A 19,204-nucleotide genomic window follows, 5' to 3' on the forward strand; every position below is an offset into this window, starting at 1 on the left:
TGTGACCCCATGAACTGTAGCCCACCAGGTGCCTCTGTCCATGGGATTTCCCAGACAAGAATAATAGAGCAAATTGCCATTTTTTTCTCCAGGGGATCTTCCCAACCCAGGGCTCAAACCTGCATCTCCTGCTTTGCATGTGGACTCTCTTCCACTGAGCCACCAGGGAACCTGCTGGGAGGTTACATGGGGTAACTGTGATGGAGCTCGTGTGTACAGGAGTCTGCCTTATACCAGTGCTGCCTGAGGGCCAAAGCAAGTGTTAGCATTCTCAGCTTCCAAGCAAGGAAACCCAGGCTCAGAGAGGAAAGGTGATCGCCTTGTCTCTCAGCTAGCTGTGGCTACGTGTGACTCATAACACGGTTAGCTGGCTGTGTGTACACTGCTGGAAGAGAATTCTGAGAGAGAATGGAAAACACACGTGAGGATGGCCTCTCCTACTGCTGATGGTGTTGCAGAGAAGGCTGCCTGAGCCGGCAGGTGGGCTCACCTTACTGCACAGCCCAGACTGCTCCCTCCTGTGCGCCCCTCCTGGGCTCAGCTCTGATTTTCAGTGGCCAGTACGCGGCCCGGTGTGACTCTGGAGCTGGGGTATGGCACCCACACTTCAGCAGGGAGAGCTCTGCCCTGGCTGATTCGTCAGGAGTGGAGCTCCTGGGAAGAGACCCCTCTGCAAAGCAGCACAGCAAAGAATGGAAGAGACCCCTCCAGCCACCCCTCTCACACTGTGCCCCTTATTCCACAGGTTAGGGGACTTGGGCCTCCAAAGGAAAAGCTCAAGGAGCCCGTAACCCTCTCGGTTATCTTCCCCTCTGAGGAGCCCATCTCTGGCGCAGTCCGCCTGCTCCCTACACCCACCCAGGCACTCTTGCTTCTGCAGGATCCTCTGGGGAATACAAGATTACTCCCAACTGGGCTCCCAGTTCCTCCCCATCCTGACACATCACCAAGACACCCCTGCAGGGACAGGGCGCGAGTGGAACTAACTCTCCAGCTGGGGCCCAGTGCTTGGCTCAGGGCTGCCCTGCTGAGAGCTCGCCGAGAAGGCACAGGTGCCCGAGTGCAACATCACGAGAAATGGGTCCTCATTCTGAGTCTCTGAGACCAGCTCTCACCCGCCCCCTCTCCAGGGCGTGAGAGACTTTGCTGTATAGACCAGATCTGAACTCACATCTGTCTGGAATTCAGATGCGAGTGGGACGGTAATGGATACTTTCTCAAGGAGTGTAGACTGGCAAGTTTCCTTGGCAGCTGAGTGGCTGCTCCCTGCTGAAGCAGCGGGAGGGACCCCTTGGGCTCATGCATTTGATGGCTCTAGAGTCAGCATCCTACTATGAGAAACGGGGATTTTTACAGTGCAACAGAAAATTATTGATTGGGGGAGTCAAACCCTAGAATAAACAAGTGAAACTGTTAGAACCACCATGTTTCAAACCTAGACAATTGCTTGAATCAAATTATTTGCTCCAGTGCTTTGTGCGTGGAATGGTATCATCTGGCTGAAGCCAGGAGTGGCACAGATCACAAAGGACAGTAACACGTCAGAGCCAACTCTTCAGTAACATACAAGTTGTTAGAATTCTCAATCGTTTGTCCATTGTGGTAGAAAGCAACTATTTTTAAGAGTGGAATTACAGCTATACAAACATGTGTTTTGTATCAGATTTTTTAACCCAGAAAAAATTGAGAGAATGCAACCAACCAGAAGATGGGTGTCTCTTTTCTTAATTATTATCCTCTTTTGGTGGTAAGCAGCACAAACTGCAGAGAATATCCAGTGTACATCAGGTGCAGACCTGCCTGGGTGAGTGACTTCCCTGTCCACGTCACGGGGTGGCGGTGAGGAGTGGGTTACTGATGCAAACAAAGTGCTTAGCCCAATATCTGGTGCTTCGCTGAGCGCCTGGTTGGTATTGGCCGCTAATCGTGTTGAAGGTTCAGCTGAGCAAGGGAGTGGAAACATGGTGGAGTGATCAGATGTGAAGTGGTGGCAGTGAAATGTCAACCTGCATGAGTCAGACAGAGAAAGACAAATAGCATATGATATCAGGGCTTCCCTGGTGGCTCAGACGGTAAAGAATCCTCCTGCAATGCAGGAGAACTGGGTTCGATCCCCGGGTTGGGAAGATCCCCTGGAGGAGGGCATGGCAACCCATTCCAGTATTCTCGCCTGGAGAATCCCATGGACAGAGGAGCCTGGTGGGCTACAGTCCATGTGGTCACAGAGTAGGACACAACTGAGTGACTGAGCACATATGATATCACTTGTTAAAACATGATACAAAAAAAGAAAAGAATATATATGCACGTGCACACACACACACACAATTGAGTCATTGTTGTATACACTTGAAACTAACAACATAGGAAATCAATTATACTCCAATATAAAATAAAAATTTTTAAAGTAGAAAAAAAAAAAAACGTCAACCTTCAATGCCCACACTGGCTCCCCTGCCTTAGGGTTCCCTTTGCTGCTGTTTCCAGGACAAATACCCCTATTTTCCATTTCCCTCTGTCTGAGATCAGAGGCAACAAGAATGTTCAGAAGACTATACTTAGGGTGGAAATAAATGTGGTCCCAACTTTCCAAAGCCGTGGTGAGCAGGTTTGTGCAGGAGTATAGGTTGAAGGAAGTGGTGGGGGGTGAGCTAAACATTTAGGCAGAGAAGTATATGGTGGGTTTGATTTTTGCAAGTCACAAGTCATCTTCTGCCTTCTTTTTTAAAAAAATATAGTTGATTTACAAGATTGTATTAGCTTCAGATGTACAGCAAAGTGATTCAGTTATTTTCAGATTATTTTCCATTATTGCTTATTACAGGATATTGAATATAGCCAGTCCTTTGTGATATACACAGTAAATTTATATACAGTAAACCCTGTTGCTTATCTATTATATATATAATACTTTGTGTCTGTGGATCCCAAACTCCTAATTTATCCCTCACCCACCTCCCTTTCCCCTTTGGGAACCATGAGTTTCTTTCCTATGTGAGTCTCTTTCTATTTTGTATGTAGATTCATTTCAATTTTTAGATTCCACATATAAATGATATCAATAATATTTGCTTATGACTGACTTCACTGAATATAATATTCTGTAAGTCTGTCTATGTTGCTGAAAATATCAATATTTTGTCCCTTCTATGGCTGAATAATATTCCACTGTATATATTATATGCCACGTATTTTTAACCAGTCATCTGCTGATGGGCTCTTGGGTAGTTTCCATGTATTGGCTGCTGAAAATAGTGCTGCTATGAATACTCGGATGCATGTATTTTTTCAAATTATGGTCTTCTCTGGATATATGTTCAGGAGTTGGATTACTAGATCATACAGTGGTTCTACTTTTAAAGGAACCTCCATACTGTTTTCAATAGTGACTGTACCAATTTACATTCCCACTAACAGTGTAGGAGGGTTCCCTTTTTCCCAGACCCTCTCCAGCATTTATTACTTGTAGCCTTTCTGATGAAGCCATTCTGACAGGTGTGAGATGGTGCTTTTGCCAGGTGCCTCATTTCCAAATATTTTCTCCCATTATGTAAGTTGTCTTTTCATTTTTTTTTGATGGTTTCCTTTAATCTGCAAAAGGTTTTAAGTTTCATTAGGTCCCATTTATTTTTGCTTTTATTTCTTTTTCCTTGGGAGACTTATCTAAGAAAATATTGCTAAAATTTATATCCTGAGAATGTTTTGCCTATGTTCTCTTCTAGGAATTTTATGATGTCATGTCTTATATTTAAACCTTTTTGAGTTTATTTTTGTATATGATGTGAGGGAGTGGTCTAATTTCTTTGATTCAAAGGTGGCTGTCCAGCCTTCCCAACACCACTTGCTGAAGAGTCTGTCTTTTCTCTGTTGTATATTCTCGCCTCCTTTTTGTGGATTGACTGACTACAGGTGTGTCGGTTTGTTCCTGTGCTCTTATGCTCCATTGATCTATATGTCTGTTTCTGTGCCAATACTATCATTACTGTGACTTTGTAGCATTGTGTGAATGAAGGCCTGAAGAGTTATGCCTTCAGCTTTGTTCTTTTTCCTCAGGATTGTTTTGACAATCTGGGGTCTTTTGTGTTTCCATATAAATTTTAGGATTATTTGTCCTAGTTCTGTGCATCTTCTACTTTTAAGTTTTCCTGTGGAATCATGAAACAGTAGTGTTAACTTCATTTCACAGGTCACGATTAGTGCTTCCCTAGACAGAAGGCACTGTTGAGGGAGTGCTGGAGGATAAACACTGGTCCGCTTGTCTTAATCCTGGAGCATCTCTGATGGGGGAGGCTTGTCACCAGCTCCCCATTTCCTCCTGCCTGATGGTGACTTGGCTCACACACAGGAAAGATGGGTGGGAGGAGAGGCTGGTCTGGCCGGGAGAGTGGAGGTTGAGGGGTCAATGATACAGTCATGCTCTGCATGGGAAGATTCAGGTTTAGAGCTGGGGCTGGAGCGAAAAACAGCATTGCTTGTGAATGTGAAGGGAGGGAGAGGTTTCTCATAAATGTCATTTCATTGCATCACTGCAGCAAGGCTAAAAGTAAGAAGTTTTGTCAATAAGACAACTGAAGCCTAGAAAGAACAAGAAATGTCCTCAGGGTCCCAGCAGGCGGGTGCTTGTACCAGTCGTCAGCACCTCTGCTGGCTCTTAGCTGCACGAAGGTGAGGTGTGAACTAAGGCAGAAAGACCTCATGGAGCACAGAGAGAATAGGGCAGGGCTTTGGGGGAGGACCACACTTAGGGGATGGGAAGAAGCAGCAGCTATATAGGCACCAAGTCTTAGGGCTGTGACTACAAATTATCTCAACCTGGGTGGCTTAAAACAACAGAAATGTGTTCTCTGCGTGGAGGATGGAAACTTGAACCAAGGTGTCTGTAGGGTCGGCTCCTCCTGGAGGCTGTGAGAATCATTCCATGCCTCTCCTAGCTCCTGGTGCTATCGTCGGTCCATGGCATTTCTTGGCTTGTAGCTAAATTGTTGTTGCTCAGTCGTGTCTGACTCTTTGTGACCCCACGGACTGCAGCACTCCAGGCTTCCCTGTCCTACACTATCTCCTGGAGCTTGCTCAAACTCATGTTCACTGAGTCGATGATGCCATCCAACCATCTTATCTTCTGTCGCCCCTTCTCCTCCTGCTCTCAAGCTTTCCCAGCATCAGGGTCTTTTCCAGTGAGTCAGCTCTTCACATCAGGTGGCCAGAGTATTGGAGCTTCAGTGTCAGTCCTACCAAAGAATATTCAGGGTTGATCTCCTTGCAGTCCAAGGGACTCTCAAGAGTCTTCTCCAGCACCGCAGTTCAAAAGCATCAGTTCTTTGGCGCTCAGCTTTCTTTAGGGTTCAACTCTGATATCCATACATGACCACTGGAAAAACCATAGCTTTGACTAGATGGACCTTTGTTGGCAAAGTGATGTAGCTAAATACAAAACTCCAGTGTCTACCTTCGTCTTCATGCGGCCTTTTGCTCTGTTTCATGTCTTCTCTTTTCTATCTCTTGGAAGGATGCTCATGCTTGGATTTAGGGCCCACCCTGATGCAGAGTGATCTCACCTCAACATCCTTACCTTATCACATCTGCAAAGACCCTAAGCCCAAACATCACCACATCATGAGGTTCAGGTGGATGTGTCTTCTGGTGCCTGTAATTCACAAAGTGAGAAAGAGAATGAGAAATGTGGCCTCAGTGAAACACCTGAAGCCAGTGACATCCACATACCAGTAGCGTCTCTTCTCTGAGCGGCAAACAAGGGGTGCGTCTCCTTCACTTGGTGGCGTTAGGAAGAAGGGATCCTCATTACTCTTGGGTTTGAGCCTTCCTGAAGACAGATGAACAGACCCAGGCTAGTCTGTCCACAGAAGACTTTGCTGGTCCTCTCGCTGTCAGTGGGGGCCCTTTAAAGAGTGAAAGAGATGATGCCAGTCCTCACGGGATGTCACTAAGGGGGCTGACAAGGTCAGTCCTGATTGATGCCAGAGGAAACTGCAGATGGTGCATGGGAGGGGCTGGCCTGTGAGCTGCACTCTGGGTGCCACGGAACCAGAGGACCGCTGGTCTCTAGATTCTCTGTGGATAAAATGCACCGGGACTCCTGCTCCTCCTACCTGGTGCCATGCCCTGAGGGTAACTGGTAGCCTCACCACTCTCCAGGGAGGCAAGATTTTCCCAGGAACCAAAATACTCAGCTCCTGTGTCCTCACGGGTCTTCTTTCTCACCTTAACCACTCCAAGCCTGGCTCTCACGTGAAGTCAAGGACCACACTAATGGGTTCTAATGTACCTAGTGAGTCCTCCTCTTCTTAGATTCTTTGAGATCCTCAGCTTCATGGTCTCTCCCCGCCCCTTGGCTTCACAGTGCTGTCCCTGAATTCTTTAGAGAGCTCGCTGATGGACAGAGAGGAAGAGAAACTACTAGAGAAGTGGTGGAGTTAATCAACACATCTGAGAGAAAAATCATCCTTTTCCCTAAAACCAAGGCACATCCCTAGCTGAACGACTCAGAATAGGGGTACGGATGGGGGCTCAGATGGGCCAGGGTTTGCGTCTTAGCTCCACTATGTGAGTGCCCTTAGGTGGTCATCTACCCTTTCTAAGCTTGTTTTTTTCATTTAAATAATGAGGATGGTTGTCCCCACCTGCTGGGGCTGCTGCAAGGATGATGTGAGACAGCGCACATCAAACATTGAACAGTCATTTCCTCCCACTGGGACTGCTGCCACAAAGCCACGGCTCTCAGGTGGGTGGCCTTTCTACCTTAGGGTCAGTACACGCGCTGTTTCCCGTGTGAACACCTTTGCCCAAGTCTTTTACCTTTTATTCCTAATTCCAACTCATCCTTCTAGAATCGTCTCAAGGGTTGCCCCCACAATGAATGATACATGATACATTTACTCAGTAAGTCTTTTTAAGACTCTTCAATTACCCAACTTCATCCTCATGATACTAAGTGTCAGTTGCTCAGTCATGTCAGATTCTGTGCAACCCCGTGGACTGTAGCCCGCCTGGCTCCTCTGTCCATGGGATTTCCAGGCAGCAGTACTGGAGTGGGATGCTATTTCCTTTTCCAGGGGATCTTCCCGACCCTAGTCTCCTGCATTGCAGGCAGACTCTCTGCATCTGAGCCACCAGGGAACCAGTAGTGCTATCTGCTTTCACAGATGAAGAAACTGAAGCTTGAGGACCATGGTCCTAGGCCTGCCTGGGATCCAAAACTTGTGCTCATGCTGCCCATCACTCCATGTGACTCCACCCGCCCCGTGCCCCCCGACCCTGCTCGGGGAAACTCAGCCCCTTGTACTTCAGCTGCGAGTCTGCCTCTGAGGGCAGCGCTGTGCTTTCCTCCCTTGTAGCTCCAGGCGCCGGCAGCACACAGGCACAGCGCAGGGAGTGATTGCTGACCTGGACTGGCCCCGTCTCCTGGGGAGCCCCGCACCCTCTGAGACTCCGCGTCTGCATGGACCATATGCTCCTGATGCTGTCTAGAGAAAAATGTAGCATTTGATTCCACAGGAAACAGAAGTGGCCATCTTGAGGGAGTTAAGAAGCAGCCTTTTCAAAAAGCCTTGTCGTATCTCTTCATCTTCAGCTTGTTTTTCTGCGTTTTCAGTTTCTTAAATGGTCAAGTTCATTAATCTTCATGCTTTATGCTCTGTCATAAAACCAGGCAGGGCTACTGGTGGAGGGGGCTGGTGGCTGAGGAAACTATGAGGAAAACAGCGTCACCAGGGCCTTTAGGGACATTCAGGTGGGCCTTCCTCCTGACCCCACGCTGCTCTGTCCCTCTAAGTGGCTTGAGTCAGTGCCAGCATAGACTCCAGCTTTGGGCAAAAAGGCCTGGCCTTCCTCTGTCATGGAATGGTTATGGGTATGTGCCTTGAATACAGTAGGTGCTCAGCACATGTTTGCTTGGCTTGGTGTCCTCCACCCCAGACAGCAAACCAGCCTTTTCAGGGGAAAAAGGTGGCATGAGTGATTGCAGAGCCTGCCAGTCAGTCGCCTTTCAGTCATCCTCAGGGGCCGGGGGCTCACTGGCCTCACTGGGGTCATTCTTCCTCTTCTCCCATGACCCCACTCTGTGCCCAGCTCAGTCTCAGCATCACGGAGGAGGGGAGGAGGGTGCAGAGGTGGTGTGTGGCCACACTCACGCATAAGCAGGTGCACATACGGAGGACAGCACAGTGACCTCACCAGTCATCAGCCGTGACCAGTCTGAGAGCCTGGTCAGCATCACCTGGGAGCTTCCTGCAAATGCCAGTTTCTGACCCTGCCACGGGGAAGTCTCCCTCAGTAGAGACCACCTCCTCCTTCACGTGGTTCTGAAGGGCAGCTAGATTTGAGAACTGTTGATCTGGTCCAGCCAAGGAAGGACGTGACTTGCCCAAGGTCACACAGCCGGTCAGTGGCAGAGTCTTCTTTCTACCCTTCTCTGGGTATTTCAGATTTGGGACATATATCTAAATTCAATTAAAACCAAAATCTCTTTTGGTTTATCCACAGTTTGCTATGATTCATACCTCAGTCTCTACATTTACTCAAACCACTGAGAACTGACATTTTATAAATGTTTTTACTCCCCAGTCTAAGCCCTTTTAAGCCGCTGGACTCCCATCCTCTGTGCTGTCAGGACTCCGGGTGGTTCACCTCCCTCCAGGCCTGTCTTTCCCCTCCCTGTGCTGTGGGGACCCTGCTTCCCTGGGTCTGGTCGGGGCTTGAGAGGGGCTGGGCCCTCCTGAAATGCAACCCAGGAGAGGCAGTCAAGGGTGCTGACTCACCTCAGCTCCCAGCAGGATTACTTTCTCAGACAAACTTGAAAACAACTGCTCAGGAAGCCCTGCAAGCTGAAGAACTGGGTGTCAATTCAGTTCAGCTCCCAGACTGTCTACTAAGGCCTCTCCCCACTGCTCAGTGAGCCTTCAGAGGGATCTCCAGAGAGATGAGTGAGGCACAGCAGCCACCTCTGTCCTGGGGCATCCTGTCTCCCCATCTACACTGTTCAGGATTCAGCATGGGCCTCCCATGCCCAACACGTCAGGCATTCCTGTGGACCGGCAGGACTGTCTGGCTAGGGAGGACCCAGACTTACCCCATCACTGGTGCCTGGACCAGTGCTGTTGTTCAGTTGCCCATTCCTGTCTCTCTCTGACGCCATGGACTGCAGCACGCCAGGCTTCCCTGTCCATCACTGTCTCCTAGGAGCTTGCTCACACTCATGTCCATTGAGTCAGTCATGCCATCCAACCTTCTCATCCTCTGTCGTCCCCTTCTCCTCCTGCCCTCAATCTTTCCCAGCATCAGGGTCTTTTCCAGTGAGTTAGCACTTCACAGGTGGCCAAAGTATTGGAGTTTCAGCTTCAAAATCAGTCCTACCAATGAACAGCCAGGACTGATCTCCTTTAGGGTGGACTGGTTGGATCTCCTTGCAGTTCAAGGGACTCTTGAGAATCTTCTCCAGCACCACAGTTCAAAAGCATCAATTCTTCAGCACTCAGCTTTCTTTATGGTCCAACTCTCACATCTGTACATGATTGCTAGAAAAACCACAGCTTTGGCCAGATGGACCTTTGTCATCAGTGATGTCTCTGCTTTTTAGTATGCTGTCTAGGTTAGTTATAGCTTTTCTTCCAAGGAGCAAGCATCTTTTAATTTCATGGCTGCAGTCACCATCTGCAGTGATTTTGGAGCCCAAGAAAAGAAAGTCTGTCACTGCTTTCATTGTTTCCCCATCTATTTGACATGAAGTGATGGAACCGGATGCTATGATCTTCGTTTGAATGTTGAATTTTAAGCCAGCTTTTTCACTCCTCTTTCACTTTCATCAAGAGACTCTTTAGTTCCTCTTCACTTTCAGCCATAGGGTGGTGTCATCTACATATCTGAGGTTATTGATATTTCTCCCGGCAATCTTGATTCCAGCTTGTGCTTCATCCAGCCCAGCATTTCACATGATGTATTCTGCATATAAGTTAAATAAGCAGGGTGACAATATACAGTATTGACATACTCCTTTCCCAATTTGGAAACAGTCAGTTGTTGCATGTCCGGTTCTAACTGTTGCTTTCTGACCCGCATACAGGTTTCTCAAGAGGCAGGTCAAGTGGTCTGGCGCCACAGCTGGGTTAACATGGCTTGTACTGCGTCTCCCCGCAGATCGTGTTCCGGAAGATCAGTGACGTGAAACGGGAGGAGGAGGAGCGCATGAAGCGGAAGAATGAGGCCCCCCTGATCCTGCCGCCCGACCACCCCGTCCGGCGGCTCTTCCAGAGGTTCCGCCAGCAGAAGGAAGCCAGGCTGGCCGCGGAGAGGGGCGGGCGGGACTTGGACGACCTGGACGTGGAGAAGGGCAGCGTCCTCACCGAGCACAGCCACCACGGCCTGGCGAAGGCCAGCGTCGTCACCGTCCGAGAGAGCCCTGCCACGCCCGTGGCCTTCCCGGCGGCCGCCGCCCCGGCGGGGCTGGATCACGCCCGGCTGCAGGCGCCTGGGGCCGAGGGCCTGGGCCCCAAGGCCGGCGGGGCCGACTGCGCCAAGCGCAAGGGCTGGGCCCGCTTCAAGGATGCCTGCGGGCAGGCTGAGGACTGGAGCAAGGTGTCCAAGGCCGAGTCCATGGAAACGCTCCCCGAGAGGACGAAGGCCGCCGGCGAGGCCACACTCAAGAAGACAGACTCGTGCGACAGCGGCATCACCAAGAGCGACCTGCGTCTGGACAACGTGGGCGAGGCCAGAAGCCCCCAGGACCGGAGCCCCATCTTGGCGGAGGTCAAGCACTCCTTCTACCCCATCCCCGAGCAGACGCTGCAGGCCGCCGTCCTGGAGGTGAAGCACGAGCTCAAGGAGGACATCAAGGCCTTGAGCACCAAGATGACGAGCATTGAGAAACAGCTCTCTGAGATACTCAGGATATTAACCTCCAGAAGATCCTCTCAGTCGCCTCAGGAGCTATTTGAAATATCGAGGCCCCAGTCCCCAGAGTCAGAGAGAGACATTTTTGGCGCAAGCTGAGAGGTCTGTTGTAAAAAAAAAGAAAAAAAATCCAAGATGACAAAAACCTACCGTCCTGCCCTAGACACCACCACACACACACCTACATGACCAACAACCTTCAAAGTAGGCTTTTCCCAACAGAAAACACAAGCGGGACCAGTCACTTCGGCTCGCTCTCTCTGGGGAGAGGCATGCACCCCGACCCTGCGAGATGGGAGCTGCGTCTGAACTCTCTCTGCAGAATTTTGGAAGAGGGGGGCATGCCGTCTAAAGGGTATTTTCCTTCATTTTTAATTTTTTCTTACTGCCATGATATTTGTAACAACATGAAAACTACCAGGAAAGAAACAGCAGCTGCTGGGGATGGGTGGGACAGCAGCAAGGACCCCTCGTGTGTACTAGCACACTGGGCTTCTCTGCCAAGACCCCCAGAGACTGCGGTGGGCACAGGGAGTTCCCAGCGTTCCCTGTCCTTGGACAGCCTCTCTCTGATGTCACCGTCTATTTTTGTACCGTCGTCATTTGTAACAAGCTTGGAACAAGGGGAGCTTGAGGGAGGGCAGAGCCTCTTGACTTCCTGTCTCGAACAGTTAAGGCTGAAAAGCAGCTGAGATGGCTTTGGGTGCCTCCTCTAGACACTTAGAGCCGGGAATCTTCAGGTCTGTTTTCCCCAAAGAGATAAGCCAAGAACTGGAGACTGGCGGTGGGGAGCCAGAGACTCTCTGGGCTGTGATCTGCAGCCCTTAGCTGCTAAGGGAGCGCAGAAGGGGAGGGCCCTGTGGGCTCCAGATGACTCTCTGGCCTGGCTCCATGCCACTGGCCACATCACACAGGCCCTTTGCTTCTTTTCTTTCTTGACCTCTTCCTAAGTGTTCCTGTGGCATTCCTCAGGGTACGGGGCATCGGCAGGAAGGGTGATGAGCCCGGATTTGCTTTATTAGCAAAATAGACACATAGACACTCACACACAAAACCTCAGTAAAATGATTGTAACAAGAGCAATGTTTATATGATGATTCTCACTGGGACTGCCCCTAGAGAAGTTTGTATTTTGTCCACTGCATGGGTTCATTTATAGGACACTCGGGAGCCATGCTTGGCCTTATTTTAAAGCTAATCTTTTTATCTCATATGAAAGTCAGTAGGACTTGGAAAGAAACCAGAGACTGCAGGTCTATGACTGTACTTGCTTCAGGAGAGAAGAGAGAAAGAGGCAGGTGTTTCCAGATTGTCTCTGTCAAGTGACAGAGAGGTGACTGTGGAGCTGTGGTCTATGAGGAAGGTCCAAGCTTTGAACGATGATCATGGAGCCAGCTATGGGCTATCCACGTCCCTAAACTATGATGCTTAGAGAACACCGCACTGCCTCAGTCACCTGGGGTCACGTTTGTTCCTAGGCTTGGGCTCCTTTCAGGGGCATCTGAGAAAGGAAAGAGGGATCATCAGGACCCTAAAAATTGATAAGCAAGTTTGGAAGTTCAGAAAACTCAGCTTGGAGAGAGCAGAGTTAGGAGGGCAAGTGATCTGGACTGTGAGTGGGCATGGGATCATCCAGGGCGCTCACCTTTTGCACGCATTGCCCTGGGGCAGTCCTGTGTGTTGCTGGCATTGCTTTGCAGCAGAGATAGAGGCTAGGTCCCAATGGTGATTTCCCTCCTTGCCAAGGGGAACCTGCCGCCCCAAGGGTGTCCAGCGTTTCTGAAAGCCGCCTGTCTGGGCCCACCTCCCCCTGCAGTCCCGCTCAGTGGCCACGGCCTGACCCAGGACTCGGACCTAAGTTGTCCCTGTGGAATGGGGCTGTACTCACCCGGCTTCTGGCTTGGCACAGACTGCCCTGGAGAGCAGAGACTGAGGTCCAGGTGAGGGTCCTTCCTCAGGGGCCATACACACTTGTTCAGCTTCTCTCAGGAGGTTTACATGGGTGCCCCCAGGCTTTCTGAGACATTACTGGATTTGGCCTCAGATGGCAGCAAACAGATGGGGGGAGTTAAATTCCTCAGGGCCGAGAGTCATGACTGTTAATGATTCTGGGTAAGCCGTGGGGCTTTCAGCCTCTTTGAGAAGCTGCCAACTAGTCCTTGGGGCCGAGCCTGGAATCACATCTGCCAGCTGTCCCTGAAATGTTCCAGTTTGCCATTCCTTAAACATGCCTCCCAACCTGCTCCCCAAGGTTAGGACTTACCACTTGTAAGGCAGGGGAAAAGTGAAAGTGTTCGTCACTCAGTCGTGCCCGACTCTTTGCAACCGCATGGACTGTAGCCCATCAGGCTCCTCTGTCCATGGGATTCTCCAGGCAAGAGTACTGGAGTGGGTTGCCATTTCCTTCTCCCAGGGATTGAACCTGGGTCTCCTGCATTGCAGGCAGATTTTTTACCATCTGAGCCAGCAGGGAATGCAGGATGAGGGCCCTGACAACACCAACACCCAGCTTCAGAAGCCCCTGCCCAGGACCCAGTGGGCTCTTCCCTCCAGCTTTGCCTGAGGGGCAAGGATGCTCGTGTGTGAGGCTTTGAAGTCCAGACCTGATTGGAGAGAAAAATAATGCTTCGTGAATATATTGCTTGATCAACTCCTAGGACTCAAACTGAGCTCATGGTGAGAAGCCTGGATCCACTCGTCTGGGGGTCACAGGGCCCACAACCCATGCTCCTGGGGGTGACAGAGCAACACAGGTAGGGCTGTGTATGCTTTTACTCTTCTCCATTTAAGGATTTGTGGGATTTTTGCTATAATGATTCTCTCTGGAAAAAAAAATTTTTTTTTAATGAGCCAAACCTTTACTTGTACTTTTCTGACACGCACTTGGCCACAGGCTGCTTTGTGCTTACTACCTACCTTTGCCCAGATGCTGCTCTGGCTTCCCAAGCGAGGACCACAAGCTTCAGATACCACCAACTCAACCTTCCACTATAAACCATTATCTGGTGGCCAAAGAGAGATTAGGGAAAACAAAAACTGGGTATTGGACCCAACCTTTAGAGTATAGAAAAGTGATGCTGAGGGATGTAGACTAACCTGAGCTGTTTTTCTCCTTTTTGAGGGAAGGCGACATGGTGTCTTTATACCACTGCCCAGGAATTGCTGGTTACCTGATCTTTTACATCATCAGTTCCTTACTTTGGATGTCATTCATAGGGAGTATCCTTGACACGCTTTGAAGGAGGAGGCCCTGCCCGTACCCCTCCCTCCCTGCTGACGGAGGTGGGGGTGAGGGTTGAGTCTGTGACTAAGATGGTCAGCAAGATGGAATGCGCATTCTTGGCGGAGGGCATCGTCTCCAGCAATGAGTGTTGCTGTTCCATATACCCGCACAGCCTCCTCCTCCGGGTAGGACCAGATTCCTGTAGGAGGCAGCGGGACGCAGCCACCTGGTTGAGAAGCCCCGGTCTGGTGCACAGTCATTGTAGCTCCAGCGTCACCCATCCCCCTCCCTCACCTTCACATCCTCCGGGGCTTGATTCTTTCTGAGACCTTCCTTTCTATTCCGGACCTCAGATTAAACCTGTGTGCACAGAGTTTGTAGCCAGTAGTCGGAAACCAGTGGTTTCCAAAAATGCCCCAGCCACATGGGCCCACGTGTTTCAATGCTGCTTCCAATTCTTGTTATCCAATCCCTGGGCTTGTTTTACCTTCAGCCTTCTAGATCATCCTAAGTGCTATGACACACAGCGCGTCCTGTGGCCAAACAGCAGGGCCCTTTCCTGGAATCCTTTTTCAGCCAGCTCAGAGTAAAAACACCCTCCATCACACCACTCCATCCAGTGACCTGCCTCTCCTGGATCGGTAAGTGGAAGGTGAAAGTGTTAAGCTAGCTGTTAAACTTTGCACCCAAACCTGGGTAGGGAGGAAACGAATGCCTTAGAAGCCCCAGGCAGGTGTAGGAAGGAGCCTCAGAAACCCTTGCTGCATTCACCACCAGATGGCACAGGTGCCCTCTGGGAAATTTCTGGAGCCCCAGCGGCCATATGAGTTGACATGTGTTTGATGAACAGACTGTACTGTGTTTTGCTCTACAGATGTTTAGCCTTAAGACCCTTGAATGGAACTCCAACCGTGATGGCGCTGCCAACACTCTTCCCTCTCCCCCCTCCTCACATAGTGTTGCTTAAAGAGGAGACCCCCGAGGGCCTGCTCAGGCCCCCTACACGGCCTCTCCTCTGTCACTCCGTCACTGCACTGCCTTCTCGCTCGCGTCAATAAAAATGACCTTCACCAGCTCTCGTGCCCTCTAACTGGATGAGATCTCAGCGTCCCCCCAGCACGAACCGCAGCCATCAGAGACAGCACCCAGGGTGTTCATGTTGAGATGTTTCAACTGACTGTGCCTCCAGCTTAACTTAGTTTCAAATGAAACTTACTTCATTCTCACGTGAGCCTATTGGACTTATTCTGGAACCTCTAGAACTGGACCTGACTACCCCACAGGTACCAGACCGGTGGGTGCCCTCCCCCACTACCCACCAGGAAGTGTTTCCTGGAGCCACTATCTTTTTATCTGTGACTTCAGAGTCAGCCAACAGATCCACTAGTCATTCAAGGAGATGTTCATGGATCTTGTTATCAGGATATGAACTGCTTTTATATGAAGAAAGATGCACCCCCTCCCCCCCCCAATGAATTCACTCTCACTATTCAGACACTGTGTGTGTGCATCCGTCAGAGACCGTCCCACATTTCGCCAGTCCTTTGAGGACACGTCTGCTCACGAGCGGTTCGTCATTTTGGGACTCCTCCTTGTATTAACACTCTTGCCATTGAGTCCTGCCAAATCCTCCATTGGATTTCTCTTCTTCCTTTGTATCTGTCATTTAGCCCAAAGGAGCATGAATCAACAGAAGTGCAAATGAGCTGATACTATCTTTGTGGTCAACTGAGGACGCTGCCAAAACTCTGCTGTCTGACTGCAACCCGGGGACATGAAGAGGAACGGGTGGCCCCACCACTGATATTCCCTTCTCAACATTTTTAAATAAGCACAAGTGATATTTGTAAAAAGAAAAAAAAAAGTTTAATTTTATTTATTATGGTAAATAAACTATTTTATAATGATCATACATGATTGCTTTTGCCTTTCCTTGTATAAACTTCCAGGCACTGAATTAGGTGAATTACCTAAGATAAAAGAACTAGGTGGTACTTTCATAGACCTTTTCAAAAGCCTTGGGACCTCTAATTTGGACAGCACCTATGACTGTGGTTTTTGGAGAATTTTAAAATTCTAGAGACACCAAGATTGTGTGAGTTCTGCACAGTGAGGGAATGGCTGTGAAGGTGCTTTGCCATATGATCTTGAAATAGAGCTATCAATGCTAGGAGACACACAGAGACGCCTTCCAAACCTGGCATCGCTGGGCAGTTGTGGCACAAACAGTACTGAACACAGAGCTGAAGCTGACCTCCCACCTAGAGCTGAACGCCTTAATCCTGAACAGTTTGGATTGCAATCTGTATGTTCAGGCTTTGCTGCCTTTTAAAACACACTGTCAAAAAACCGAGTCTTTCTGGAAAGAGTGCCAACAATGTGAGTTCCGACCTGTGCTTTATTCACTGACGGTCTCAGAAGCGATGACGGTAGAGAGCTGCCTGCCCCTACGGTAGTGCTGTACACCAGCACCGATGCAGCTCTGCTGTGGTTTTAACAGACATCGCCTCTTGCTCACAGCACAATCCTCCACGACACTGCCAACAGGAGCCCATATTTCACACCAATGGACCGCACTTCACAAACGGCGCTTTTCTATTGATAGACGGGAGAACTTACCTCAGGGATGAGGAATTTGTGATCCACAAGCCACATTCAGGCCTCTGCTTGATTTCACTGGGCTGCAGTATAAATCTAGTATTTTTAGTGACTTTCTCTACATCCCCCCCCCCTTTTTTTTTAACACTGCAGGAAAGCATAATAAAACTAAGGGTGATGGCTTTTTTAAAGTTCCAAATGACTGATGCTCATTTCAAAAGTTTCACCTAATAAAGCACTAACTATTGTTTTTCACCACTGAGGTGCTCTAAAGAGTACATCTTTCTCTGTAAATATGGTTTTTATAATTAGTCACAAGGACTAAGTAACACAGAGCCAAGTACTAGATGTTACATTTTGGATGCCAAATGGGTTTCAATGACTAAAAAAAAAAGGAATTTTGCTGGCTTGTTCCAAAAATATAACAATTTCAATGAAGAAAGGCTTCAGAGAGGCATCTCAACATGCACTGAGAAAGGCCAGCAGCATTGAGATAATCTGGCTTCTCAGTAGTTGGCCCTTTTGTATGGATATGTTCTGGGACATTTGCTAGAAAAGAAATTCATTGTATTAATTTCTTATACTCCTTAGTCAATCAGTAGTTTAAATAAAGAAGCAATGAGTAGGCTCTTTCTCTAAGGGGAAACTCCCACTAAATTACCATTCTCCCAATATATAGATTGTACCATAGTATATATGATTGGTTTATTTTCTAAGTCTACAGTCTTTACTATTAAGAACAAAGGGTTTCTGCTGTCACTTTTCAAATAAATTAATCTGAGGAAACAAATACTTTTCCATCTTCTTGCACGGTCCCAGGAATTAGTCAAGATGACCAACATTTGGCTGTCCTTCCGATGTGTTCCTTGCCTCCTTGGAAATCATCATGGCAATCATGCCTGGAGCGAGTCAGAGGATCCTGGGGCTAGAAGTGACCTTGGGAACTGTCCCTGTCCTGTGCTGGAAGTTGCCCAGGGCTGATAAGTATGGAAAGTGACACCTCAGATGTTCTTCAGCTGGGACTGCTCTGTCTGCTCAGACACCTCAGGAGTCCTTCATTTAAAGCAGCTCCAAGAATTTGAGTTCATATGCATGGAAACAGACATTATCATTTTTATATTACAGTGGGAGAAAAGCAAGAGGTTAAGATAACAGTGGTCCTGGATGGTTATTCACATATTGGTTAATTAGGCCTCAAATATATAGCTAAACACAATAATCATGTACTCATTCCTGAGAACCACTCAATCATACAATAGCTTAAAAGAAATTCAGGATTATTACTTTCAAATATATTCACTTATTCTTCCAGTATAGTTTAATGAGTAAATAAGCCTATTTGTTTTTATAAAAATGGCATCTCCAAAGAGTTGAAAATATTTTGCATTACTTATAAGAACTTCCCTATAGCTCAAATGGTAAAGAATCTGCCTGCAAAGCAGGATACCCGGGTTTGATCCCTGGGTCAGGAAGATGCCCTGGAGAAGAGAATGGCTATCCACTCTAGTATTCTTGCCTGGAGAATCCCATGAACAGAGGAGCCTGGCGGGCTACAGTTTGTGGGGTGACAAAAAATTGGATACAACTGAGCGACTAAACACATATATAAATATATACTATTTATATATTTATATACACGCATATACTAGATGTGTGTGTGCATGCTCAGTTGTGTCTGACTCTTTGCAACCCCAGGCAATACAGCCCGCCGGGCTCCTCTGTCCATGGGATTCTCCAGGCAAGAACACTGGAGTGGGTTGCCATGCCCTCCTCCAGAAGACTTTCCCGACCCAGGGGTTGGACACACGTCTCTTAGCATCTCCTGCACTGGCAGAAGGATCCTTTACCACTTCACCACCTGGGAACCCCATACATTAGACATTTCCCTGCAATTATCTTCACACGATTTTGTTCCTCTGTAAACTTCAGCTAAAAGCCCTCTGGCTGATGACAAATCTTGAATTAGTGTTAAGAGTCCCTGAAGTTTTACTGTATTCATCTGACTGCTCACCCTTCCTCAACCTCATCTCCTCCTGGAAACTTCCAAGCACAAGGACTTGCCAGCCTGTGTCTCCTCCTCCTTTATCAGGCCAGCTGCCAAGGCTGCTGTTGCCCTGGTCTGCCTGCCCCCCTCCAGCCTCTGTCCTTTGCTGCAGGTAACACGGAGTGTGCCTACCCTCTGCCACCCACATCTGGTCCCCTTCCCACTCGCCTCCAAGCAGAGTGGCTGCGAAGAAAGGACGCCAGCAAAATGACGGGTCCTGCACTCCGGGAGTTTAAATCTCATTGAGCTAATAACCGCAGCCAGGACACAAGGATAATACCAAATGACTAACGGGAGAAGGTGGGGACAGACCAGGTCCGCATGCACCTTCTACTCAATGACAATTAATTCATGTGCTTGAGATGTTGTTCTGTTCTCCCATAATTGGGTACACTATGGATTCAAATTTTAAAGCTGCTTCACTTGCCCTCTACCCC

At 48.7% G+C, this 19,204-nt stretch overlaps 1 protein-coding gene and 1 long non-coding RNA gene across 4 annotated transcripts in view; one reads left to right on the forward strand and one right to left on the reverse strand.

Annotated features, from left to right (window-relative positions):
- Positions 1 to 11,976, forward strand: part of KCNH1 (potassium voltage-gated channel subfamily H member 1) — a 434,009-nt gene extending 422,033 nt beyond the window's left edge. For both annotated transcript variants that reach the window (XM_027565678.1, XM_027565679.1), the window contains exon 11: positions 10,150 to 11,976. In XM_027565678.1, coding sequence (XP_027421479.1) covers positions 10,150 to 11,001 — 852 coding nt within the window. In that variant the 3' untranslated portion in view covers positions 11,002 to 11,976. The remainder of the gene's footprint in view (positions 1 to 10,149) is intronic.
- On the reverse strand, positions 1,710 to 9,182 carry LOC113906918. 2 transcript variants are annotated; one of them, XR_003515038.1, is made up of 3 exons: positions 7,402 to 9,182; positions 5,570 to 5,897; positions 1,710 to 2,006 (listed from the first exon to the last, which is right to left on the reverse strand). It is a non-coding gene; the product is annotated as an uncharacterized LOC113906918 (long non-coding RNA). The 2 variants fall into 2 exon arrangements; XR_003515039.1 differs by lacking the exon at positions 1,710 to 2,006 and having other exon boundaries at positions 5,296 to 5,897; positions 7,402 to 7,477; positions 9,086 to 9,182.
- Positions 11,977 to 19,204: the final 7,228 nt, after the last annotated feature.

Source organism: Bos indicus x Bos taurus, chromosome 16 (assembly GCF_003369695.1).
Source record: "Bos indicus x Bos taurus breed Angus x Brahman F1 hybrid chromosome 16, Bos_hybrid_MaternalHap_v2.0, whole genome shotgun sequence".
Classification (NCBI taxonomy): domain Eukaryota; kingdom Metazoa; phylum Chordata; class Mammalia; order Artiodactyla; family Bovidae; genus Bos; species Bos indicus x Bos taurus.